Source organism: Daktulosphaira vitifoliae, unplaced genomic scaffold (assembly GCF_025091365.1).
Source record: "Daktulosphaira vitifoliae isolate Bord-2020 unplaced genomic scaffold, ASM2509136v1 Scaffold_1, whole genome shotgun sequence".
Lineage (NCBI taxonomy): Eukaryota > Metazoa > Arthropoda > Insecta > Hemiptera > Phylloxeridae > Daktulosphaira > Daktulosphaira vitifoliae.
This window is the reverse complement of record NW_026099572.1, coordinates 81,645,272-81,666,821: the sequence shown is the minus strand read 5'-3', so window position 1 is coordinate 81,666,821 and position 21,550 is coordinate 81,645,272. Positions and strand designations below refer to the sequence as shown.

The following is a 21,550-nucleotide window of genomic DNA, read 5'->3' as shown; positions in this document are numbered from 1 at the left end:
GCTTGATATGTGTTGGCTATCTAAAAATTATCTGACCATATAATAGGTTGGAATTTTTGTTATTTCATGGAAGAGATACAACTTTATTTTCATTTATTACTGAAGTAGGCCACCAACAAACAATAATAAATAAAAGTTAATAAATTTGAATATGTATTCAAGCTATAATGATAGTCATAACATGACTACCTCGTTTTACCAATAGCGATGTTATGCTATGAATCTAATATCGGTAGGCAGCAGACCGGTAGCAGTTAATGATGGTAACAACAGTAGCAGCACTGTAGTGCAAATTACAGATTAGCCCCTGTCCACTCTGCGTCTACCAATCAACATGCCGATAACATTAAATGAGGTAGTGGTATGTTGATGCACCTTATCTGTTTTGTATTTCAATCTTTATATTTTGCGAAGCGTACCAATATTATTATCAATGAAAACATGTTGCAAAATCCTATTACAACTTGAGCCAACGTTCGCCGAAAAAAGAAAATACTGCAACTATTATTTTAAATTAGTCAATTGATAAAATTATGTTTAAATGTAATTTTTAATTTTGAATAGTCGTTAGTTCTAAAGGTGCGAGCTGTCATCGAATAATTCCTTGATTGGTTTACGCGTTTTTATTTATATTTTAATATGTGTCGTTTCAAATTTTTAGTGCCATTTTAATTTAAGAATAAAAAATGAAAACGATACTTTTGTTGAGTTTTTATATTTTGGGTGCGATCACCTTATCTAGTGTTGTGTCATTATCCATTTACAATGATGATGCTTTATCGGTTTTTCAAAGCAACTTAAATTTTGATGATGATATTTTCACAATAAATGAACATCGTATACCAAATTCTCCTAGTAGAATCAAACGTAGCAGTTCCATACCGTTAAAGTTGTCTGAGAATAATATAACATCTAAAGTAAGTGCATAATATTTTTAATTACTACTCTGTTAAAAATTGTGTGTGAATTGATTGTAATATTTCAACATTAAGTAAATTTTAGATAAAGTTTGTTATGTTGGTGAAGCTAATCAACTATTATGTTTAAGTAAAAGATTTTCTGTAAAAAAATCAAATTTTTTCTATATGATTGTATATTTTTTAAAAGGATATAGTATTTATTCTAAAAACAATTATTACATTTTTATACTTATGAATGGTTGAATAAAAATCTTTGTATGTATAAAATGCTCAGTAATTCAATATATTTCATTACATACATTCATAAATAATTTTTATGAATAATGATAAAGTTGTGATTTTTTAATATTCTGTATTACTTAACATTACTATAGAGTATTAATAATTGTATTAAATACATAGTTTAATTTTATTTTTTAGATATAAAGTTTGGTAGTAGATTTATTTATACAGTGTAGTTAATTTATATTGTTTCAGTTAATTATTTTATATCTTTGCCTTTTTTTTTTAAACTGTTAGGAATTGATGTAACTACTTTTCAATTTTAATTTAAATGATTCTTGGAAGTTAATAATGATCAAAATTATAAATAAATAGAATTTATAACTTTTCAGTGTTTATTTTATCAAGGTAAAAAATTTGATTGTTATAAAAAGTAATAAAATATTTTAATGATAAAAGTTTAATAAGATTAGTGTTCTGTTTTAATACGTGTTATTTTTAGGTAACATATTTAAATGAGAGTCGACAACAGTTGATGGTGCACTGGGTTGGTGAAAATTCCAATGTAATAATATGTCTAGCTCGCGAAGGTGGTGGTCTTTCCTCTGCTGTGTATATTTCTTATGACTATGGTGACACATATCAAAATAAAACAGAAAATTTTAAAGTTGACACTACTCAAAATTTATATGCTTCAATTGACAAGTTTTACATACATCCTACATTTAAATCTTATGTAAGTTTACTTTATTATCATAAATTCACGTTGAGGGGTTTGAATGAGCTTATCCTCTCCAAAATTTCAGAAAAATTACATATATGATTATATAAATGAAAATGTATGTATAATTTACTTATAATGGTTGTTAAAAAAAAAAAATTTCAGTGTGTTTATACAGATGTTGTTAACCATAAAATTTTCACTACAATTGATCATAGTGTTACTATCAAATCAATACAATTATCTTTTGTGCCAAGTGAAATAGCTTACAGACCTGATATACCATTTGTATTTGTTGTTCATGACAAAGTCAGTCCAACTAAACAAGTATGATATACATTGTTAAATAATTAATAGTGAACATTAATTCTTAATTCTTATAGTTAAATTATTTATTTATATATTTGTGGAAATTATTATTTTGATTTACTTATATTGAGTTTAAATATAATCTTTCAAAGATTAAGTGATGTCACTTAAATAAAAATATTATACTAGTATTTATATAAAAAATATTTTTAAATTCATTATTACATATTTAGTTTAAAAATTGTAAAGCATAGAAGTATATTTATTTTATTATTATTTATAAAAAATTTACCTTCATTATACTATAATGTTATCTAATAGTATTATTCATTATTTATGTGGGATGTTTTTGAAGTATTCATATCTATATTTATCATTTCCTGTTCACAAAATTAAATTGATTGTACAGGAAACTTGTTAGGGTTTTTAACAGGATGTTATAAATCTCTAGGTTACTATTCATAAGATATTGAATTTGACTGTTTAGTAATATGCTATAAATATTCAACATAGAATTTCTCAAATATGTTTTATAGCTTTTGAGCATATATTATTACAATTGAATTAATATTCTAGTTAATATTATCATAGCTTTTTTATTTATTTTTTACTTATATTTCTTTATGTTTGTATTTTTATTTATCAAATAAATACTTTTATTATCAAAATTAATTTTATTTTGTAATACAAATTGTGTATTTTTTAATATATATTAATTTTAAATATTTAAATAGCTGTTAATATAGTTTTATTTGTAGTTGTTTTAATAAAGATTTTTCAATTTTAGCTATGGATAACGCATGATTTTGGAAAAACTTGGTCTGTGCTTGAAGAACATGTTAAAGCATATTTTTGGATTCCAGTTACATGGAGTTTGTACAGACAAGGTTACTCCTTTATCATTCAGCGCGAGGAATCCCTTACTACATCTAATGTTATTGCCGTATCTGAAAATGTTAATTTTGGACAGAATAACTTAACTACCTTAGCTGTTAATGTTCTTCAGTTAAAAGTTAAAGATGACTTTATGTTTATGACTACTCAACTATCAAAGGTATTCTTTTTTTCAATTAATTTTAATTTATATGATGAAAGATTTTTAAAAAGAACAATTTTAATGTATTTTATGCATAGATATATACTTACTTAATTTTATTAAATCTGGTGTAAAAGAATTTGTATCTTAATCAATTTACAGGAATAATACTGAAATTCTTTATATTTTGTTTAAATAATATTATTAATTTTATTGTAACAAATAGCTTGCATATATACAAAATACTTTTAAATTTGTTTATTAAAAGAATATCTATTTTATTATTTATTTTCAGAATAATTTAGATTTGCTTATCAGTTATAAAGGAGGAAATCTTATTCGAGCTCGCTTTGACACTGAACTTGATAAACAGGATTATTTAGTTACTGATATTACTTCTAATAGAATTATGGTGGCTGTTGCTCATACCCGTACATTATCTAATCTATATGTATCTGATGTTTTTCAATCGGACAAAGACACCATAACATTTAGTTTATCTCTTGAAAGAGTGGTTGCATATTTTCCCAATGTGACATGGACAGAATCATTGATAAGGTGATTAAATATAATAAAAAAATTTTCAATATTTTTAAAATAGCTTGTAATAGTGTACAGAGTGATTCATTAAGGATAAAACACTTAGAAATTATTGAAAATGTTTAAGTTTTATAAAGTAAAATGTTGTTTGATTTATAAAATTAAAATAATATGCAATTAATTTGTTTTTAAACTAAAAATTGGAATTCCTATTAAAATAAAATAGAAATTATGTAGGTTTTTTTATTCCCAAATGGATTGAAAAAAAATTTTATTAACAACATGTTATTGTAGAGTTTTTTGAATCAAACAAAAGTGTATCTTTTAAAAGAAAATTTTAAGTATAATTTGAAAAATAACAATGATTAAGTGTATATTTATTTATTTAAAAAATATTTTATAGTGACTTATGGGCGGAACCATTTGCTGATGTTCATAAAGTTAAAGGACTTCAAGGAATTTATATTGTTTCCCAGATTTTATCTGGAATGCCAATGGGTAGTGTAGATATTGCACCAGAACATCTTGTAACATTAATCACATTTGATTGGGGTATTGAATGGAAGCCACTAAATGTGACACGCTCATTTTCTCACTGTGAAAAAGTAGCAATTGGTTAAAACCTAACTTTTTTGAATACTTAATTTATTTTTGTTTGTAGGCAGAGAATTGTTCATTACATTTAAGCCAAATGTTTGCTCATGTATATCCTGTTACTAGAACACACACATTTATTTTATCTTCTGTGTCTGCTCCTGGTATTATAATGGCAACTGGTGTAGTTGGAAAATCATTAAAAGGCAATCCTGGTGTTTTTCTAAGTAGAGACGCTGGTCTTACATGGAAACAGGTTTTAAAAGAAATGCATTTTTATAATATGGGTGATCATGGAGGTGCTTTGATTGCTGTACGTTACTATAAATCTGAAAAAGAAGAAACAAGCCAAATTATTTACTCAATAGATGAAGGAGAAACATGGCTTGAAAAAAACTTTACTAATACTAAAATTAAAGTATATGAACTAATGACTGAACCTGGTGAAAACACAACTGTTTTTACTATGTTTGGTTCAGTAATGGAAAAACATGAATGGTTGATAGTTAAAATTGATTTAAGAAATGCTTTTTGTAAGTAATTTATTGAAAATAGAATTATAAATTAATAAAATTAAATGAACATTAAAAATATTATAAAATTTATAATATTTTTTATTTATAATATATTTATTCTATTTTATTGTATTAATATAAAAAATTATTTTACTGCTAAATAGTTACACATCTTGGGGCAAACCAACCTCAGTGGTTATGTTGGTGTTTTTCTATTATGCTTCTCTACATCTATTTATTGATTAGTTGAATTCTGTTTCAATTTTTACTTTCTATTTTAACTAAATTAATGTTACAACTTTCTTTATAATGTTATCTTATTTTCATGGTATATTAATTTTTTTACAGCCCATAACTGTACAAAAGATGATTACAAACTCTGGTCACCTAGTTCTACCAAAAGCAATTTAAAAACATCATGTGTTCTTGGTCAGACACAAGTATTTCAAAGAAGAGCTCCAAAAGCAAATTGTTATAATGGACTAAATTATGCTCGGCCAATACAAACAACAGTATGTGATTGTGATGTTGACGATTTTACATGGTATGTTTTATTATAATTAAATATTCTTTTTTCATTCATAAATTTTATAATTAAACGTCTTGAAAAATTTTATAAGTACGAATTAAAAAAAAAAAAAATTTATACTTTCATAGTCTACAGTCTCTCTTAAAAAGTAGTTTTCCTACTCATGAATACTCCAAGATAGGTGGTTAGTCTATTGTTTGTAAGTGGAAATTACAATTACTGATCTTTTGCTCAACAAACACAGCAACTTGTGATTGAGTATCAAACTCATTCTGTGCATATTGAGCACTGTCACGTCATTGACTCAGCCATACTATTTCTTTTGAATTTTTAAAATAGAAATCATAATACTGGTATTACTGGACTAAGATTAAAGTAAAATTCATTTATCTATATTAACTACTACAGCTGATAATTAAAATAATAAATGAATGATAATTTACTGTTAAACAAATGATAGTCAAATTTCAGTTTCAAATATTTTTTATAAAAAATAGCTTGATTTAGATAATTATAACTTTAGGTTAAAACTTTTCTTATAACACCTTAAACTTCAATACTATAACTTTTACTAGTAGTAAGTGGTGTATCATAATGCTTGATATTTTCAATTTCAAATCTAATTTCTAATATTTATTTTAAGATTAACTTGTATAAAATTAACCTTCAAGTACTGAGTGTTAGAATATATTTAAAATTTATATTTTTAAATGGATAATATTTTTTTGGCTATACACTTTAATTATTTTTTAATATATATAAAATATATTAAAAATATATTGTTGTTTATGATACTTAAATTATTAAACCTAAATATATAACTTAATATTTTGAAATTTCAACTTAATTAAATGATTAAAGTTTTCTATTATTTAAATTATAGTGATTACGGTTTCACATGGTTATCTAGTTCTAAACAATGTGTTCGAAATAAAACAAGTAGTATTGATCCTTATAAAATACCATCATTTTGCAAACCAGGACTAATGTATAATCGAACAAAAGGCTATCGATTAATACCTGGAGACTCTTGTAAACGTGGACGTTCTCTAGAATTTTTGCCTCAAGAAGTTCCTTGTCCTTTTGAGTAAGTATTTAACTTAATGTCTGTTTAACTTTTTATACAAACAGTTGATAATTATTAAATTCATTTTTGAGAGTCCTCAAGAGATTTTTTATATGGATTATATATTTTTAAAGTTATTTATTTTTATTTGTGTTAAAGAATATATTATAAATTTTCTTTAACTATAAATTAACTGTTTATTTATAGGGAAAAACAAGAATTTCTCTTGGTGGCACAAAAAGAACGTATCATTAGATTAGATTATGGTGAAAAACCATTTGAAGTATTACCTGTTCGTAAATTAGAAAATGTTATTGCTGTTGAATTTGATGTAAAAAATAATTGTGTCTTTTGGGCTGATATTGTAACAGATACCATTGGGGTAATAAGATACTAAATCAATTTTACTACCATTATAGTTTATTTTATAATTTTTTCTAAAATAATTTTTTAATTTTAATTCTTTAGCGACAATGTCTATCTGATGGTAAAGAAGGACCAGAAATTTTAGTAGATTCTGGTTTAAGTAGTGTTGAAGGTATGGCTTATGATTGGGTTTCAAAACATCTTTATTTTGTTGATGGTGCTTCATCGAAAATTGAGGTTATACGCACAAATACTAAAATACCTGGCCATATGCGTCGAACAGTTGTTGGTCCTACATATTTAAAAAAACCTAGAGGCATTGCTGTTCACCCTAGGGCAGGGTAATAGTTTAATTTTCTAATAAATGGTTAATTATTACTACTATGTAATTTTATTAATTCTAGTTATCTATTTTGGACTGATTGGGCTGTCGGGGAGGCAAAAGTTGCTAGGTCTAACTTAGATGGTTCAGATGTGAAAACTTTAGTTAGTAATGATTTAGTGGAATGGCCTAATGGCGTCACAGTAGATTACATTGCTGAAAGGATATATTGGGTTGATGCTCGTCATGATTACATAGCATCTAGTGATTTACACGGACATAATTTTAAAAAAATAATAAAAAATGATGTAAGTGTATATAGTATAGAATTAAAAATTGTAATTTTTTAATTATTCTATTAATTTAATAATAAAATGTGTTCTTGTTTTTTATTATAAATCAGAGAATTGATTTCAATTTTAAATATCAATGGAAATCAAAATTGTAAAATATGAAAATTGATTTGTAAAATTTTTATCAAAATAATATCGATATAGATTTTTAAAAATTTTACTTTGGTACCCATGAAACCCCCTTATTAATATGCTACTATTATGTCTATAATTTAAAATTTACTGTCATTATTATTATTCAATAGTTTATAATAATATTTAATCTTCAGTGTTATCATAATTTAATAAACCAGTTATTTTACAGAACATTTTTTAGGAAGATAAAATTAATTTCTTAAAAATGTTACATTTTATATTAATCTTTCATAAAAGAATGTCTATTATAATTTATAATACGTTTTTACATTATTTTATAAAAGTATGATTATGAGGGTAATTTTTTAATTTCAAATGACAACATACATATTTACATACCTAAATACCTAATTCATTTTTAATTAATCAATATGAAAAATTAGTTTGTGTTTTTATTTTGTGTGCACATATACGTTTGATAAGTACTTTCTGTATAAATTTAATTCTAAAACGTTATGTATAAAAAATAGTTAGTCTCATAATTGATTTCTTTAAAAAATAATAATTGTGAAATTGAAATAAAAGTTGCTATAATAAAATATTGATCAAAATCAAAATTTGAATATTAAAACTAAGCTCTGTTATAAATTTCAATTATGTGATTTCAGGAAAAAGTATCTCATCCATTTGCAGTAGCAGTTATAAAAGATTGGATATACTGGGATGATTGGAAACAAAACTCAATATTTATGTCAGATAAAGATCATGGTGTCAAAATACAAACTATTGCTTCTCATTTACCTGGATTAATGGATTTAAAAGTTATTAACTTTAACATTTAACTTAAATTCATACTTATTAAATTATTTAAGAATTGAGGAAATAACTAGGGAAGAAAGATTCACTAGTGTAATTAGTAATATTTCATTTTTTTTTATTTTAGGTGTTTTCTCACATGTCTCAAGTGGATACAAATGAATGTGCCAACAATAATATTTGCTCCCATTTTTGTTTTGGCTTACCGGATCAAAAATTTTCTTGTCAATGTCCAGACAATATGAACAAATCTGGCAATATATGTCTTTGTCCTGGTCTGAAAGAACCATTTGCAAATGGATCTTGTCCATCAGGTCTTAAAATTTTCAACATCATAATTTCATGCTTAATCAAACTTTGTGCTTTTATTCAGTTTTTATGTGTAAAACTATTATATTTTAATTATTATATTCATTTAGTTGGTCATACTTGTTCAGCTGATTACTTCCAATGTGCTAATAGTAATTGTGTTCCAAAATATTGGCAATGTGATGGTGATAATGATTGTGGCGATAATTCAGATGAAGTAGTATTAAATTAAATTAATTTATGTTTGAAGCCTTAAAGTGTCTGTAGAATTTTAGTTATTAATATTTTTATGAAAAAAAAAAAATAATAAATTTAAGATGTGGCATATTTAGAAATTTTACATCTTAGGTAAAGAAAAAAATTCTACCTCATATGAATTTATTAATTTCCCTGGGAATTTTATTTTCTATATTATTATGTCATAATATTAGAAAATATTTTGTATTGTTAATAGTGGTGATGAAATTTTTTTTGTAGCTTACTACAGTCATAGTAAAAATTATAAAATTATAGGTGAGCAAATTTATTTTATTACAACTTTTTTGTAAATTTACCAACGGTACTAAAAATTTAGTAGTTCTGCTACATATAATACACTATTCCCAGTTACTCTGTTGGATACCACTGACATATATTCTCCATATAAAAATTCACATGTAGCATTATAACAATATATTAAGGTCTTACATTCTTTTAATTACATAGAAAATTGAAAATTATTTATTTTTTTATAATAGATTTTTACATATATATTTTGATATATATTTTTAGAGATTTAAACAATTTTCTATCATCATGTGTGGTAATTATTATTTTAAATTCATTTTTCTGAAAATTTTAGTTTTTTTTTTATATTTGTTGTGCCATCAATTTACTTATATTGTTAAAAAAATTACAGTTAAGTAAAATATTTTCAGTTTTATTAATAAAATAAAAGTAAAATTATTTTTAATTTATAACATAAGTGTCATCATTTTGTAGTATATTAATTTAATTCAAGTACTAATTGAATGGAATATTAATAAAAATTATCTGTATGAGTATTAATTATAAAAATTAATAATTTTTTTTTATTTAATTATATGAGGGACAACATTGAAAATTGTTTAAATTCGTTAAATTTTTCTAGTAATGTTTATGTGTTATTACAAAATTAATTCTACAGATATTTTTGACACTTTTTGAAATAATTATTTTAAAATATTATAATGGTGTTCAATATATCAATATTTAATTTTCTGATATAATAGGAAAAATGTACTAAAGTATCATGTGGCCCAAGTTCTTTTCAATGTAATAATGGTAAATGCATTCCTTCTTATTGGACTTGTGATTTTGATCCAGATTGTGAAGATGGTTCAGATGAACTTGATTGTAGTAAGTCATATTATTATGATATAAAAAAAAATAACAAATTTATTGTATTTTTAATAATGAAAAAATTAATTTATAAATAACTATTTTATTTAAATAGATAATAAGAGTAATACATATAATTTATATACTTTTTCTAAAGTCAATTACTCATATCACATTTTATAAAAAATAGATTGGGTTACCCTCTTTCTAAAATTGTTATCATGCAACTCTACATTTTTGAAAGGATTTTAAGTATGTTGGAGAGGTCTAGTATGAAAGTCAAAGATGAAGATTTTTATTAGATTAGTTTATGAATTTTATTAGCAATAGTGAAAATGAACCAGATTATATTTAATACATAATATTTAAAAGGATATCAAAATTGATGTGATGAATGTGAACTTTTAACTAAAATTGGTGGTTTATATAGTTAAAAAATGCATTGTGCTTTGGTATGCAAATATTAAGTTTGAATCTAAACTATTAAGCTATATTAGTTTTCCTACCCTTTTTAGTACAAAAATTATGTTTTTTAGTTGAGAAGACATTAAACATAAAAACAATAACAAAATAAATATTTTATAACTTTATTTAAAATAAATAAAATTAAAGTTAGTATTATAATTTATTGTTATTTCCTACATTACCACCACTAATTCATGTATTTATTTTTTTTATGTTTATTCTTTTTACAATTATTAATTTTATTAGTAAAAATTACAACTATGCTATTAACTATTTCATAAGAAGTTGAATTTTGAAAGTTAATAAAGTTTATTTTTTAGAGTATTCTAACTGTTCAGATGGTCAGTTCCGCTGTAAAAATGGACGATGTATTACAATGCATTGGCGATGTGACTTAGAAGATGATTGCCATGATGGTTCTGATGAACTGGATTGCCCAAATGTTACTAATAATTCATCATCTACTTGTCCACGTTAGTAAAAATTTAATTAATTATCATGAACATAAAATATATTTTTAAATATAAAATTTTTTAAATATTTACAGCAAGTAGTTTTCACTGTCCTGGTACTTCTAACACTTGTATTCCTTCTAAATGGCAATGTGATGGTGAGAAAGATTGTCCTGAAGGAAAAGATGAATTGAATTGTGGGCCTACAACTTGTGAATCGTGGCAATTTGAAGTTTGTTTATTCATATTATATTATTTTATATTCAATTATATGATAATTAAGCGCGTTTTTTTTTAAATTTTGTTGACTTATTTGTCATTATACTCATTTAAAATTAATTTATATATATATATATATATATATATATTATTTTAGTGTGCTAACAAAAAATGTATATTTGCCTCTTGGAAATGTGATGGAGATGATGATTGTAATGATGGCCATAAAAGTGATGAACTTAATTGTACATCTACTTCTAAGCCATATCCAGTTAATCCAACTACACCTTCACTGCCTTTTAACATAAATGTAAGTATTTTAATGATTGAAAATTACAGTTTTTGTTCATTTGCACATAGAAGATAGGTTTTCAGGATAATTAATTTTTTTAACTTTTAAACCTAACATAAGTTTTAATTTAACATATATTTAAAGGATACAGTATTTCCAGAACATTATCATAACTTAAGTTTAAAAAATTTAATTTTTGTGCTATTTTGAATTAACCTGTGGTCAGGTTAATGATCAGATTTTCAAAAAATATATACCCAAACAAAGGGAAATACCTAATGTATCTATATAAAAAAAAATTTGTTTTTTTTTTGGATGATTTCCACCATTTACAAAGACCAAAAGAAAATTTTTCAACTTTTGAGGGTAATGTCTTCAACTAAATAAAATTTGTGATTTTTGGCATATTGCTGAGAAAAATTAATTGGATTGGGTTGACAGACAAAAAAAAGGAAAAATAAATAAATATATCATGGTATAATTAATACCTTCTTAGCTTTGCATTGAAGCTAAAAAATTACTAATACAAGAATTTTAAATGTTTTATTAAAATAATTGTTTAAGGTTTTTTTTTAAATATATTAAACTTCATTTTAATAGAACTCGAGAATAATTTTACTACATAATATCCTGATCTGAACTGTAAATATTTAACACTTCAGATCTACATTTAAGGATTGTTTATTTTGTAAATGCAATAAAAACTAAAATTTTGTAATGCATTTAATAATAAACTTTGATTAACATATCACCTCAGAAAATTATTTATTATATGAATATAGCTCAATTTTATAGAATAAAAGTAATTGGCATGGAATTTATTAACATCAAGAAAAAAGTAACAAAAATTGATCCTAATCATAAATTTGTTGTTTGAATTAAAAAAATATAAAGTTTAAAAGAATATATTTTAATAATTAATAAATTATAGCAATATTTTCTAGTGATTATTAAAACACTCAATTTGATTAAATATAATACAAATAATTGGAGAGAGGGAATCAGATATGTATCTATTTAACTTTATTTGAATGCGTTTAATAATTTTACTAGGGTTCATGCAATGAATGGTTGTTTCGCTGTGGAAATGGAAAATGTATTCCATATTGGTGGAAGTGTGATAAAGTTATAGACTGTGAAGATGGATCAGATGAAGAACAATGTGGATCATTGCCACCAATTGAAACAAAAAAATCTACTACTGAGTCTCCTTCAAAAGGCACCTGTCTACCACATTATTTTCAATGCAATTCTGGTAAAATTTTTCTGTAATATGAATTGATTAAAAAATTTTTTGTTATATAATAATTATAGAAAAACTATTTAAGTAAAATGATTTTTATTAAAATATTAGTATTATATTTAATGGTAATAAGTTAAAAATTATAGGCTTATGCATTGAAGATTCATGGGTATGTGATGAAATAAATGATTGTGATCAAGGTGAAGATGAAGCTGATTGTAAAAACAGTAATTTTGTTGGACTTTGTAAAAATAACAGTAAAGAATTTAAATGTCGTATATCTGGATCATGCATAGCAATTGAAAAAGTTTGTGATGGTACCCCTCAATGTCCTGATGCTAGTGATGAAACGTTTTGTTCAAATAATACTCAAAGTAAACAATTATTTTTTTCTACTAATATATAATTAACTTTATTATTAAGTAAAAATAATTTAATTCTAATAATTAGCTCCCAGCACACCGAGTTGTGGAATGGGTTTATTCCCATGTGATGGTAATAGATGTATTCCAGCTTCTAAACGTTGTGATCAGCATAAAGATTGTTATGATGGCACTGATGAAGATAACTGTGATTCATTAAATAATAATACAAGTATACAAGTGTGTATGATTAAAACTGATTTAAAATAGTATATATCTAATTGTATTAGATATATACTTAACTTATATATAGATATATATAACTTGGCTGATCCCAAGTAGTTGGGATTAAGGCGAGGAAGAAGAAGATATATCTAATTGTATTATTATATACTGTAATTTATTAAGAATACTACTATCAATTTTTTTATTAAATAATGATTTTTTTTCATAAATCATTGTAAATATCAAGTTTATTGCAAGAAAAAGTCTACGTGTAGATTTTAGAAGTAACTTTTGAAAATTAAATGGGAACTTAATGACATTTAATTTTGATTTTTTAAAATTAATATTTCATAAAATCATTTTTTAATTTATTTTTAGGTTTCTTTAATGTTTGTTGAAGAACATGAGTCAACTTACAATTCTCTTACTCTCTATTGGGCACCACCAAAAAATATAAGTATTGAATATTTGCCATCTATTTGTGAGTCCCGATTACCTGAAACTCGTGTTAATAAAACATGGATAATAAAAAATAATTACAAATTCACATCACTCAAACCATATACTTCTTATAATATGACTGTTTATGTTCGTCAAAAGGATACTCCTAGTATAATTTATCCACCAGCTTTTTATATACTTGCATCAACAACTGAAGGAGGAGGTAATTACTTTTTATATTATTGTGTTTTTTATTTAAAAAAATTAAAATGTCACTTTGTAGTTCCTAGTGCACCATTGAATGTTATTGTTCAACAAGTAAATGCAGAAGAAGTATTAGTAACATGGACTAAACCTGAAAACCCTGCAGGCCGTATTTCTTCTTATAATGTATATGTAGAACCACCGCATCCAGCAATGGTTTTATCTGTTGAAGCGGATTTTAATAATGCGACTCAATCTTATCCTGTCAGATCTTCATTATATCGTAAAAATATTGAATATAATTTTTGGGTTAGTAAATTATTTCCTTTATTTTAATCTTGTTTCAAATAATTTCAAATATTGAAAGTTATCTTAAAAATATTTCTGTTGTCATGATCAATAGTTAATGTAAGCAGCAAAACTTACATTACCAATTATTCAGAAAAAACAAAATAATGTTTTCACTTATATCTAATTCTATATTTTTATTCAAAATTTTATGAGTAACAAAAGTAGTTTCTAGAGCAATAATATTTGAACTTGCATACAAATTATTGATCACAACTAGCTAATGTTATTAAATAATAATAATATATGTGTCATGTTAGTTTACAATTAAAATGACTTATATTTATCTTAAATAGCCAAAAAGTTACTTGAAAAAAAAACACTAAATATATATCGTGAAATATTTATGAAATTAAATTTTTTTTAGTTATTAACTTATTCTTTTCATGTATTAATATTACTTTATAATATAACCTTTTCGGGAGTCAAAAAAATTAACCTATAGTTGAAATTCTATGAGTCTAATATTAATTAATCTAAAAAAATGCTGAAAAGTTTAAACAAAAATTGGCATATTAATTTAATTACTTTAAATTTTATTTAAAATTAATGATGGGCTGGAAGAAAAAAATTCAGTTGGATGTTGTATTGTATTTTTTTCCATTTACAAAAAAACAATATCTATAAATGATATCTTGACAAGTTATTTTTTGACAAATTAGCTTATTATAACTAGTTAGGTAAAGTAAGATAAAAACAAATTTTTTAGACATGTTCTTTTGCAATGGAACAACTCATTTTGTTTTAGGCTTAACTTTTTTATTTACAAATGCTATATTGAAATGAGAGCTGTGAACAAATATCTTTATATTAAAATTTTGTTGTTAAAATATAATGGTATAATATAATAATCAAACTTTTGAATTTATTTATTTATTGAATAAAATAAAATTTTTGATTAATTAATGTTGTCAATCACAGTATTTAACAAACAGTTCAACTCAATGAGTTAGGCTATTTAATTTGTGATCATAAACCTTACCAATTGAAAATAATTACAATTTTTTTTTGGTTCAATTATTAAAGTATAATATAATAAAATTCATATAGTTGGAAGGAAAATTTTAATTTTATTTTTATATATTAGGTTACTGCTAAGTCATCAGAATATGAGTCAGAACGCTCAGCTGTTAAAAGATTCCGATTTGATGAAGATTCTTTGGTAGATGTGAATTTAAAATTAAATATATCTAATAAAACAGAAAATTCAATAACAGTTACCTGGGATGATGTAGAACATGCTGTCGGATTTAATGTGATTGCTGCAGCACCTGTTAAGGAAGGTCCTTACCCTAATTCAATCCAATCATTTAATGTATCAAATGAAAGAAGTGTTCAAAAATTAACGAGTATGTATATATAAACGTAAAATAAAAATTTTAAAGTTTTTATGCTTAATAATTAACTTTATTTTAGTTCCCAAATTATCACCTGGAGTAGCCTATACAATAAATGTTACACCATATAACAGCCGATATACTGGAATGAAATACACTATTGTGACTAAAACTGAAGGTAATTGTTAAAATTTAAAATAAAGTTATCAAAAAATAATAATTTTGATTATTTAGATATATGTATAATTATGTTAAATATTTATATTTTACATTTTTACCTTATACACTAGTAATTAATCTATAAAACTTAAATAATTAAAATGTTTAGGTCAACCTTTGCCTTATGTAACAAATATTTCTGGCTCTTTAGTAAGTATCAAAGATAAAAAAGAGTCCTCAATTAAAGTTCAATGGAATCCACCAAAACAAATGGGAAAAACAAAATGGATATATGGGGTGTATTATGGTACAAATACTAATGAGCTTCTTAGTGGTAATATTATGCATATATTATAATAATGTAAACAAAAGTTTCCATGCTTATTTAATTTTATTTAAATTATTAAATTTTTAGGATATAAATACAATACTACTGCAACTTTAGCTATTCTGAGCAATATTGAATCTTGTACATCTCTTATGGTTGATGTTGGTATTATTGGCCCAATAGGAGTAGGGCCATTATCAAAGAAACCACTCGATATAGTTACACCATTTGATCCAACTGTTCCACCTAAAGATATCAAAGTTGAACAAATAAAGAATTCATTGAAAGCAATGGTTATCATTAGTTGGAAAGCATCTTGTCATCCTGTTCAACAATCTTACAGAGTAATAAATTATTATTTTAATTCTATATTTCATACTTTAAATATTGAATAAATTGTATTATTTGATTAAATAATGATTATTATTTTTAGGTGAGTATTCTTGAAGCAAATAAGAATGAAAAATTTGATGTTACTATTCCCAATGTCTCTGATTCTGAAGCAAAAATAAGTTTCGGTATCAAGTATGGTGGAAATTATTATATTTGTGTTTCTTCTTATACTCCTAATGCAGTATGTTCCCCACTTATCAATTTCCGAGGTCCAGAATTACCTATTCCACATCAAATTAAAGTATTTAATTTGCCTAATAATCATTATGAAATTTCATGGCACAATCATAGTTTACCTTCTGAACTGAACTCGCCGTAAGTTTTTATAATTTAATTTAAAAATAATAATAATAATTAAAATGATTTATTTTAAAGGGTGCATTACTTAATACATGTATCTGAAGGAAATCAATTAAATATCACATCAGCTAAGACTTATAAGGCAGATAATACGCCATTCATCATTAATGATCCTCCTTTAGGAGAACAACTATCAGTAGCTATACAGTTAGCTACTGAAGATGGATATGTTTCTCAAATGTCAGAAGTGTTTTCTTTCATACCAAATAATGGTACTTGGACATTTAAAAAAATTTATTTAACATTATAAATTTAATATTTAAAGTTTATTTATATAAACTATTAACAAAATATTTATTTTTATTTAAAATATTTAAAGATGTATTCTTGTTTTCAGTTTAATGCTAATGTTTGAAATTTGTTGCAGATTTTATCTGTGGAGACATTTAAGAGTCTGTGATTGTAATTATATTGAACATTATATTGTTCTTCTTTTACCTCAGACTCATAACTATCTCTCTAAAGATGAACTCTGCAACAGGTTCAAAACTTCAGCATAAAACTGAAGTCAAGAATATATCTTTAAATATTCTAAATTGTACAACATTCCATGAAAGCTTTAACACATTCATATATATTTATTTAGAAAATCGATCTCAAGACTCTATTGTAGTTCGTGTAAATAATGGTTGGTCATCCATAATATTAGTATTGTTAGTTATCGGATTGTCAGGAGGATTAGCATATTTTGTGATCAGGCATAGAAATCTCCAAAACAGTTTTGTGCAATTTGCAAATAGCAGATATGATACCCGATCTGGTTCAGCTACATTTACTGGTGTTGATAGTCTAGGTGAGAAATTGTTATAAAAATGATTCTTAATATAATTTAAATTTAAGTGTTTGAAAATAAAACTATCTGATACTACCATCAACTCAAACTTTGAATCCAGATTTTAATTTTTTAATTTGTCTCTTGCTATTCTGAATTAATTTAATTATGATTTAAATGTGTTATTTTGTGCTTACTTAGGGTTAGGAGTATTTAAAGGTAAAGTGTTTTTTAAATATCTTTTTTTTAACCATAAATGTCAAATTTAATTTTTAATTTTGTTATTTTATTGTTTAGATGATGAGCCAGCAGTTCAAGGTTTCTCAGATGACGAGCCACTAGTCATTACGTAAAATCAAAAAACCAACTTTTTCGTCATCTGTGATATGTGTTAACTATTCATTTCATTTAAATTGACATACTAAGTAATTTATCTGTTAACAAAATTACTCTACTACTTTATATTACTACTTACTTAATACTTAATTTCCAGACTATTTTTTATATAAATTATTAAACATTTCTTCTCAAAGGTGTGTGTTGGTGAACTTAAAAACTATTAGAAATGGATATTATAATCTGCATGTTTACTTATAACATATAAATTTGAAATTAATTATTAAATATTAATCAAATTAAAAATTTTTAAACCATATATTTTTCTTTTGTGTACTATGGATTGTTTTTGTGGATTTCTGTTACCCAATTAATGAAGTGAAGTATTAATTTTTGGTGCATTTATCTCCTCTTTTCTTAAGTAAGTTAGAGGTTATTCAAATATTTACCCACTAATTACAAAATTGTTTGCATATTATTTCTGATGAATAGGTTTTTTTTTGTAAATTGATTTTCTAGTTATAATTTTCCATTAATAATAATAATTAAATATTTTACATTATAAATGCAAACATTTTTCAAAAAGATCTATAACCGTAACAAATTAAATCTATTATTTTTATATTTCAGTGTTTAAATTTATATTAATAAATTACTTATGGATGTTTCAAACTATTATCAAGTTGCCAAAATATTGAATTTTTTTTGCTTTGACAAATATTTTTATTTAAAGAAAATATTGTTTTATGTGTTTATGACTATAAACTCAATTCAGATACATTTTAAAGGTTTTTCCATAGCAAGTAGTAGTTTATGTTATAGTTTTGTTTCATAATTATAAAAAGTAAATAGTAAATAGAAATCTATTTAAAAAAATTCAAAATTTTTAGTTAAGTTTACTTGTACTCTTTGTCTAATTATTATGACAGTACATTAATGTACAAGACCAATCAATTTGTTTGTTACCAAAAACAGTTATATAAAAATGTAAATAAATAATTGTTATTATTTGAGAATGGTGAAACAGATTTGCTTTCAGTTTTAAATCAGCTTGTCATTGAAGAGTTTCATTAGTTGAATTGAAAGTCCTAGATTGGGTATTTAAAAAAATAATGTATTCTACAATATTTATGAAAAAAAATTATTTGCTATCTTATTATATTTACTTAATTAGCAAAATTTAAGTTAAATAGTTCTTAGCACAAAAAAAAATTTCCTAAGTAATAACAAAAACTTATTTGTAAAGAATTAATACTGAAAATTTTGATGTAAAGAAAAATAATTTTTATTATTTAATTTACCGATACTATTCTTTGAATGGTTTGTGCTATAAATTATAGTATTTTACTATACAATCTTAACTTATTGTGTTGTGAATTATACAACTTTTGTATTTGAAAATAAGATTATTTTATAACGGTCTATTTTTTATTTTATTGATCTAAATTTAAATTAATTAATTCCAATACATTTTGGTAAACAATTTATTTTATTTTATCTTTTGTTGTGCTCAATATACATTTTTCATGTTGTGATAGGAATAAAAATAATTCAAATATGATAACAAAATTAAATTTATTCACCGCCGTTTTTGTTAGCCATGAACATTACTAATTGTTATGATTTTTTTACATACATATTTGATATTATTTTTTAGACTTATATTAGTTTGTGTTATGACTGATTATATTATAAAATGTATGAAGTGTGTTTTTACATTTATTTTTAAACTTTTGTAAATTTTGCTTGCAATTATTAATTATTATTATCGTTCTATATAATTTGTATAATCATAAAATCAAGTGTATTGGTTGTTATTTTAGATTTATTACATGTTTGTACACAACAAAAAAATATTTTTTTATTTTCCAATGTACCCGTCTGTTTTATTCTAACTATAACCTATACGATTTTTAATGCATCAATATTATCAGTAAAAAATAATTTAATTTTTATAATTATTTCAACTATACACACATAGTACATATAATTAATTCTTTAAGCTTCAATGCGAAGCTGAGAAGGTATTGGTTCAGGCACGTAGACAAGGGTGGGCCTGGCCCCCCTTAGATTTAATGTGGCTCAGGGCCGGCCCCCCCAAATTTAAAATTCAATTATTTTTACGAATTATCAAAAACGTGCTAGGCCTTATATACATTAAAATTATTATTAATTTGTGATTACTATTGAGTAATAAAATTATTATGGCTGTATTTTCATTTTTATATTCATAGAAAACGTTATTTGAAAAAGATAACGTTCTAGACGTTGGAATAGCAATTACTCCAAACGTGGTTGTAGGTAAATTTTTTTAACTCTGGTCCAACAAATGATAACAAACTACGAAGTTTCTGCATTGATTAGAATCTAGTTGATTACAAAATTCGATAGAGTATACTCTATGAACATTTTTTTGATAAATCTTATCTTTAATTTGTTTCTTTTAGCTTCGATGCGAAGCTGAGAAGGTATTGGTTTTACTAAGATGTGTTTTTTTTTGTGTCTGTTACCACTTTTTCTCAGCTCTCACTGAACCAATTTCTTTCAATGATACGTCAAAAGATCATTCGAGGGTAATGTCTTCGACATTACCCTCGAAAATTGAAAAATTTTCCCTCGTTCCCGTAAATGGGGGAAACCTCCAAAAAAATTACAAATTTAAAAATTGCTAATTTTCGAAATTTTTTTTACTTAAAATTGCCATAACTTTTTTTATATAGATGCATGATATCGTTATTTTTCATTTGATATATTTGTTTTATAAATCTGACCCTTTATCTGCCAACGGGGGGGATTTAAAATGACAACTTTTTCACAAAAAATTAACTTTTTCAACATAACTTTTTTAAATGTTCCGGAAAGTCTGACACTTTTATCTATATCTTAAATTAAAGCTAATGTAATATACTATTTTATTTAAAAAAATGTCAGACTTTATTTTGTCTTCACGGTGAAAATGGCTACCAAATGCTATTTTTGTGTAAAAATTCTCGATTTTGTATTTTACATTTTTAACCTTATAATGCTATAACTTATTGAAAAGTGTATGGATCAACATTATTTTTTTATGAGAAATAATATTTTTTAATAATCCCTTTTTCATTCGACATACTTTATCTTAATTAGGATATTAATAATGAACTAGCAGATCATGTAGCTTTTGGAATAATCCACCAATTTTTTAAAATTAAACACTATCTAAAGATTTGCATCGAAGCGTTTTTTTTTNCAGATCATGTAGCTTTTGGAATAATCCACCAGTTTTTTAAAAATAAACACAAATTTTGAACTTGTAAGATTCATAGAATAGGATACTGTCTAAGGAAGAGTGGAGGGACCCCCCCACAAGCTTTTCATGGGAAACAAATTATGGAAAATGATACAAGGGCCCAAAATTGTTGGCCCCTCCAATAAACATTTTCTGGCTACGTGCCTGNTTAACTTCGATGCGTAGCTGAGAAGGTATTGGTTTTACTATGATGTTTTAGCTTCGATGCGAAGCTGAGAAGGTATTAATTTTACTATGATGTGTTTTTTTTTTTATTTTTTTTTTTTGTGTCTG

General features: G+C 24.3%; 1 protein-coding gene across 5 annotated transcripts; it reads left to right on the top strand.

Moving 5' to 3' along the window:
* Positions 1-352: 352 nt before the first annotated feature.
* LOC126898246 (sortilin-related receptor-like) lies at positions 353-18,333 on the top strand. Of its 5 annotated transcripts, XR_007702232.1 has the most exons (34): positions 353-917; positions 1,645-1,878; positions 2,029-2,190; positions 2,960-3,226; positions 3,504-3,766; positions 4,152-4,353; positions 4,410-4,875; positions 5,206-5,401; positions 6,270-6,473; positions 6,660-6,834; positions 6,921-7,159; positions 7,223-7,448; positions 8,237-8,389; positions 8,512-8,698; positions 8,804-8,913; positions 9,944-10,070; positions 10,838-10,990; positions 11,065-11,201; positions 11,346-11,498; positions 12,534-12,735; positions 12,870-13,097; positions 13,174-13,325; positions 13,689-13,974; positions 14,035-14,264; positions 15,391-15,652; positions 15,720-15,818; positions 15,969-16,133; positions 16,215-16,471; positions 16,561-16,835; positions 16,896-17,092; positions 17,467-17,673; positions 17,854-17,871; positions 17,950-18,077; positions 18,146-18,333. XR_007702232.1 is itself a non-coding variant. In XM_050672295.1 (33 exons), the coding sequence occupies exons 1-33, from the start codon at positions 687-689 to the stop codon at positions 18,003-18,005; spliced, it is 6,516 nt and encodes a 2,171-aa protein (XP_050528252.1). In that variant the 5' UTR covers positions 353-686; the 3' UTR covers positions 18,006-18,333. The 5 variants fall into 5 exon arrangements, 3 of the variants coding, with proteins under 3 accessions (XP_050528252.1, XP_050528168.1, XP_050528333.1); XM_050672295.1 differs by having other exon boundaries at positions 8,804-8,910; positions 17,950-18,333; XM_050672211.1 differs by having other exon boundaries at positions 17,950-18,333.
* Positions 18,334-21,550: the final 3,217 nt, after the last annotated feature.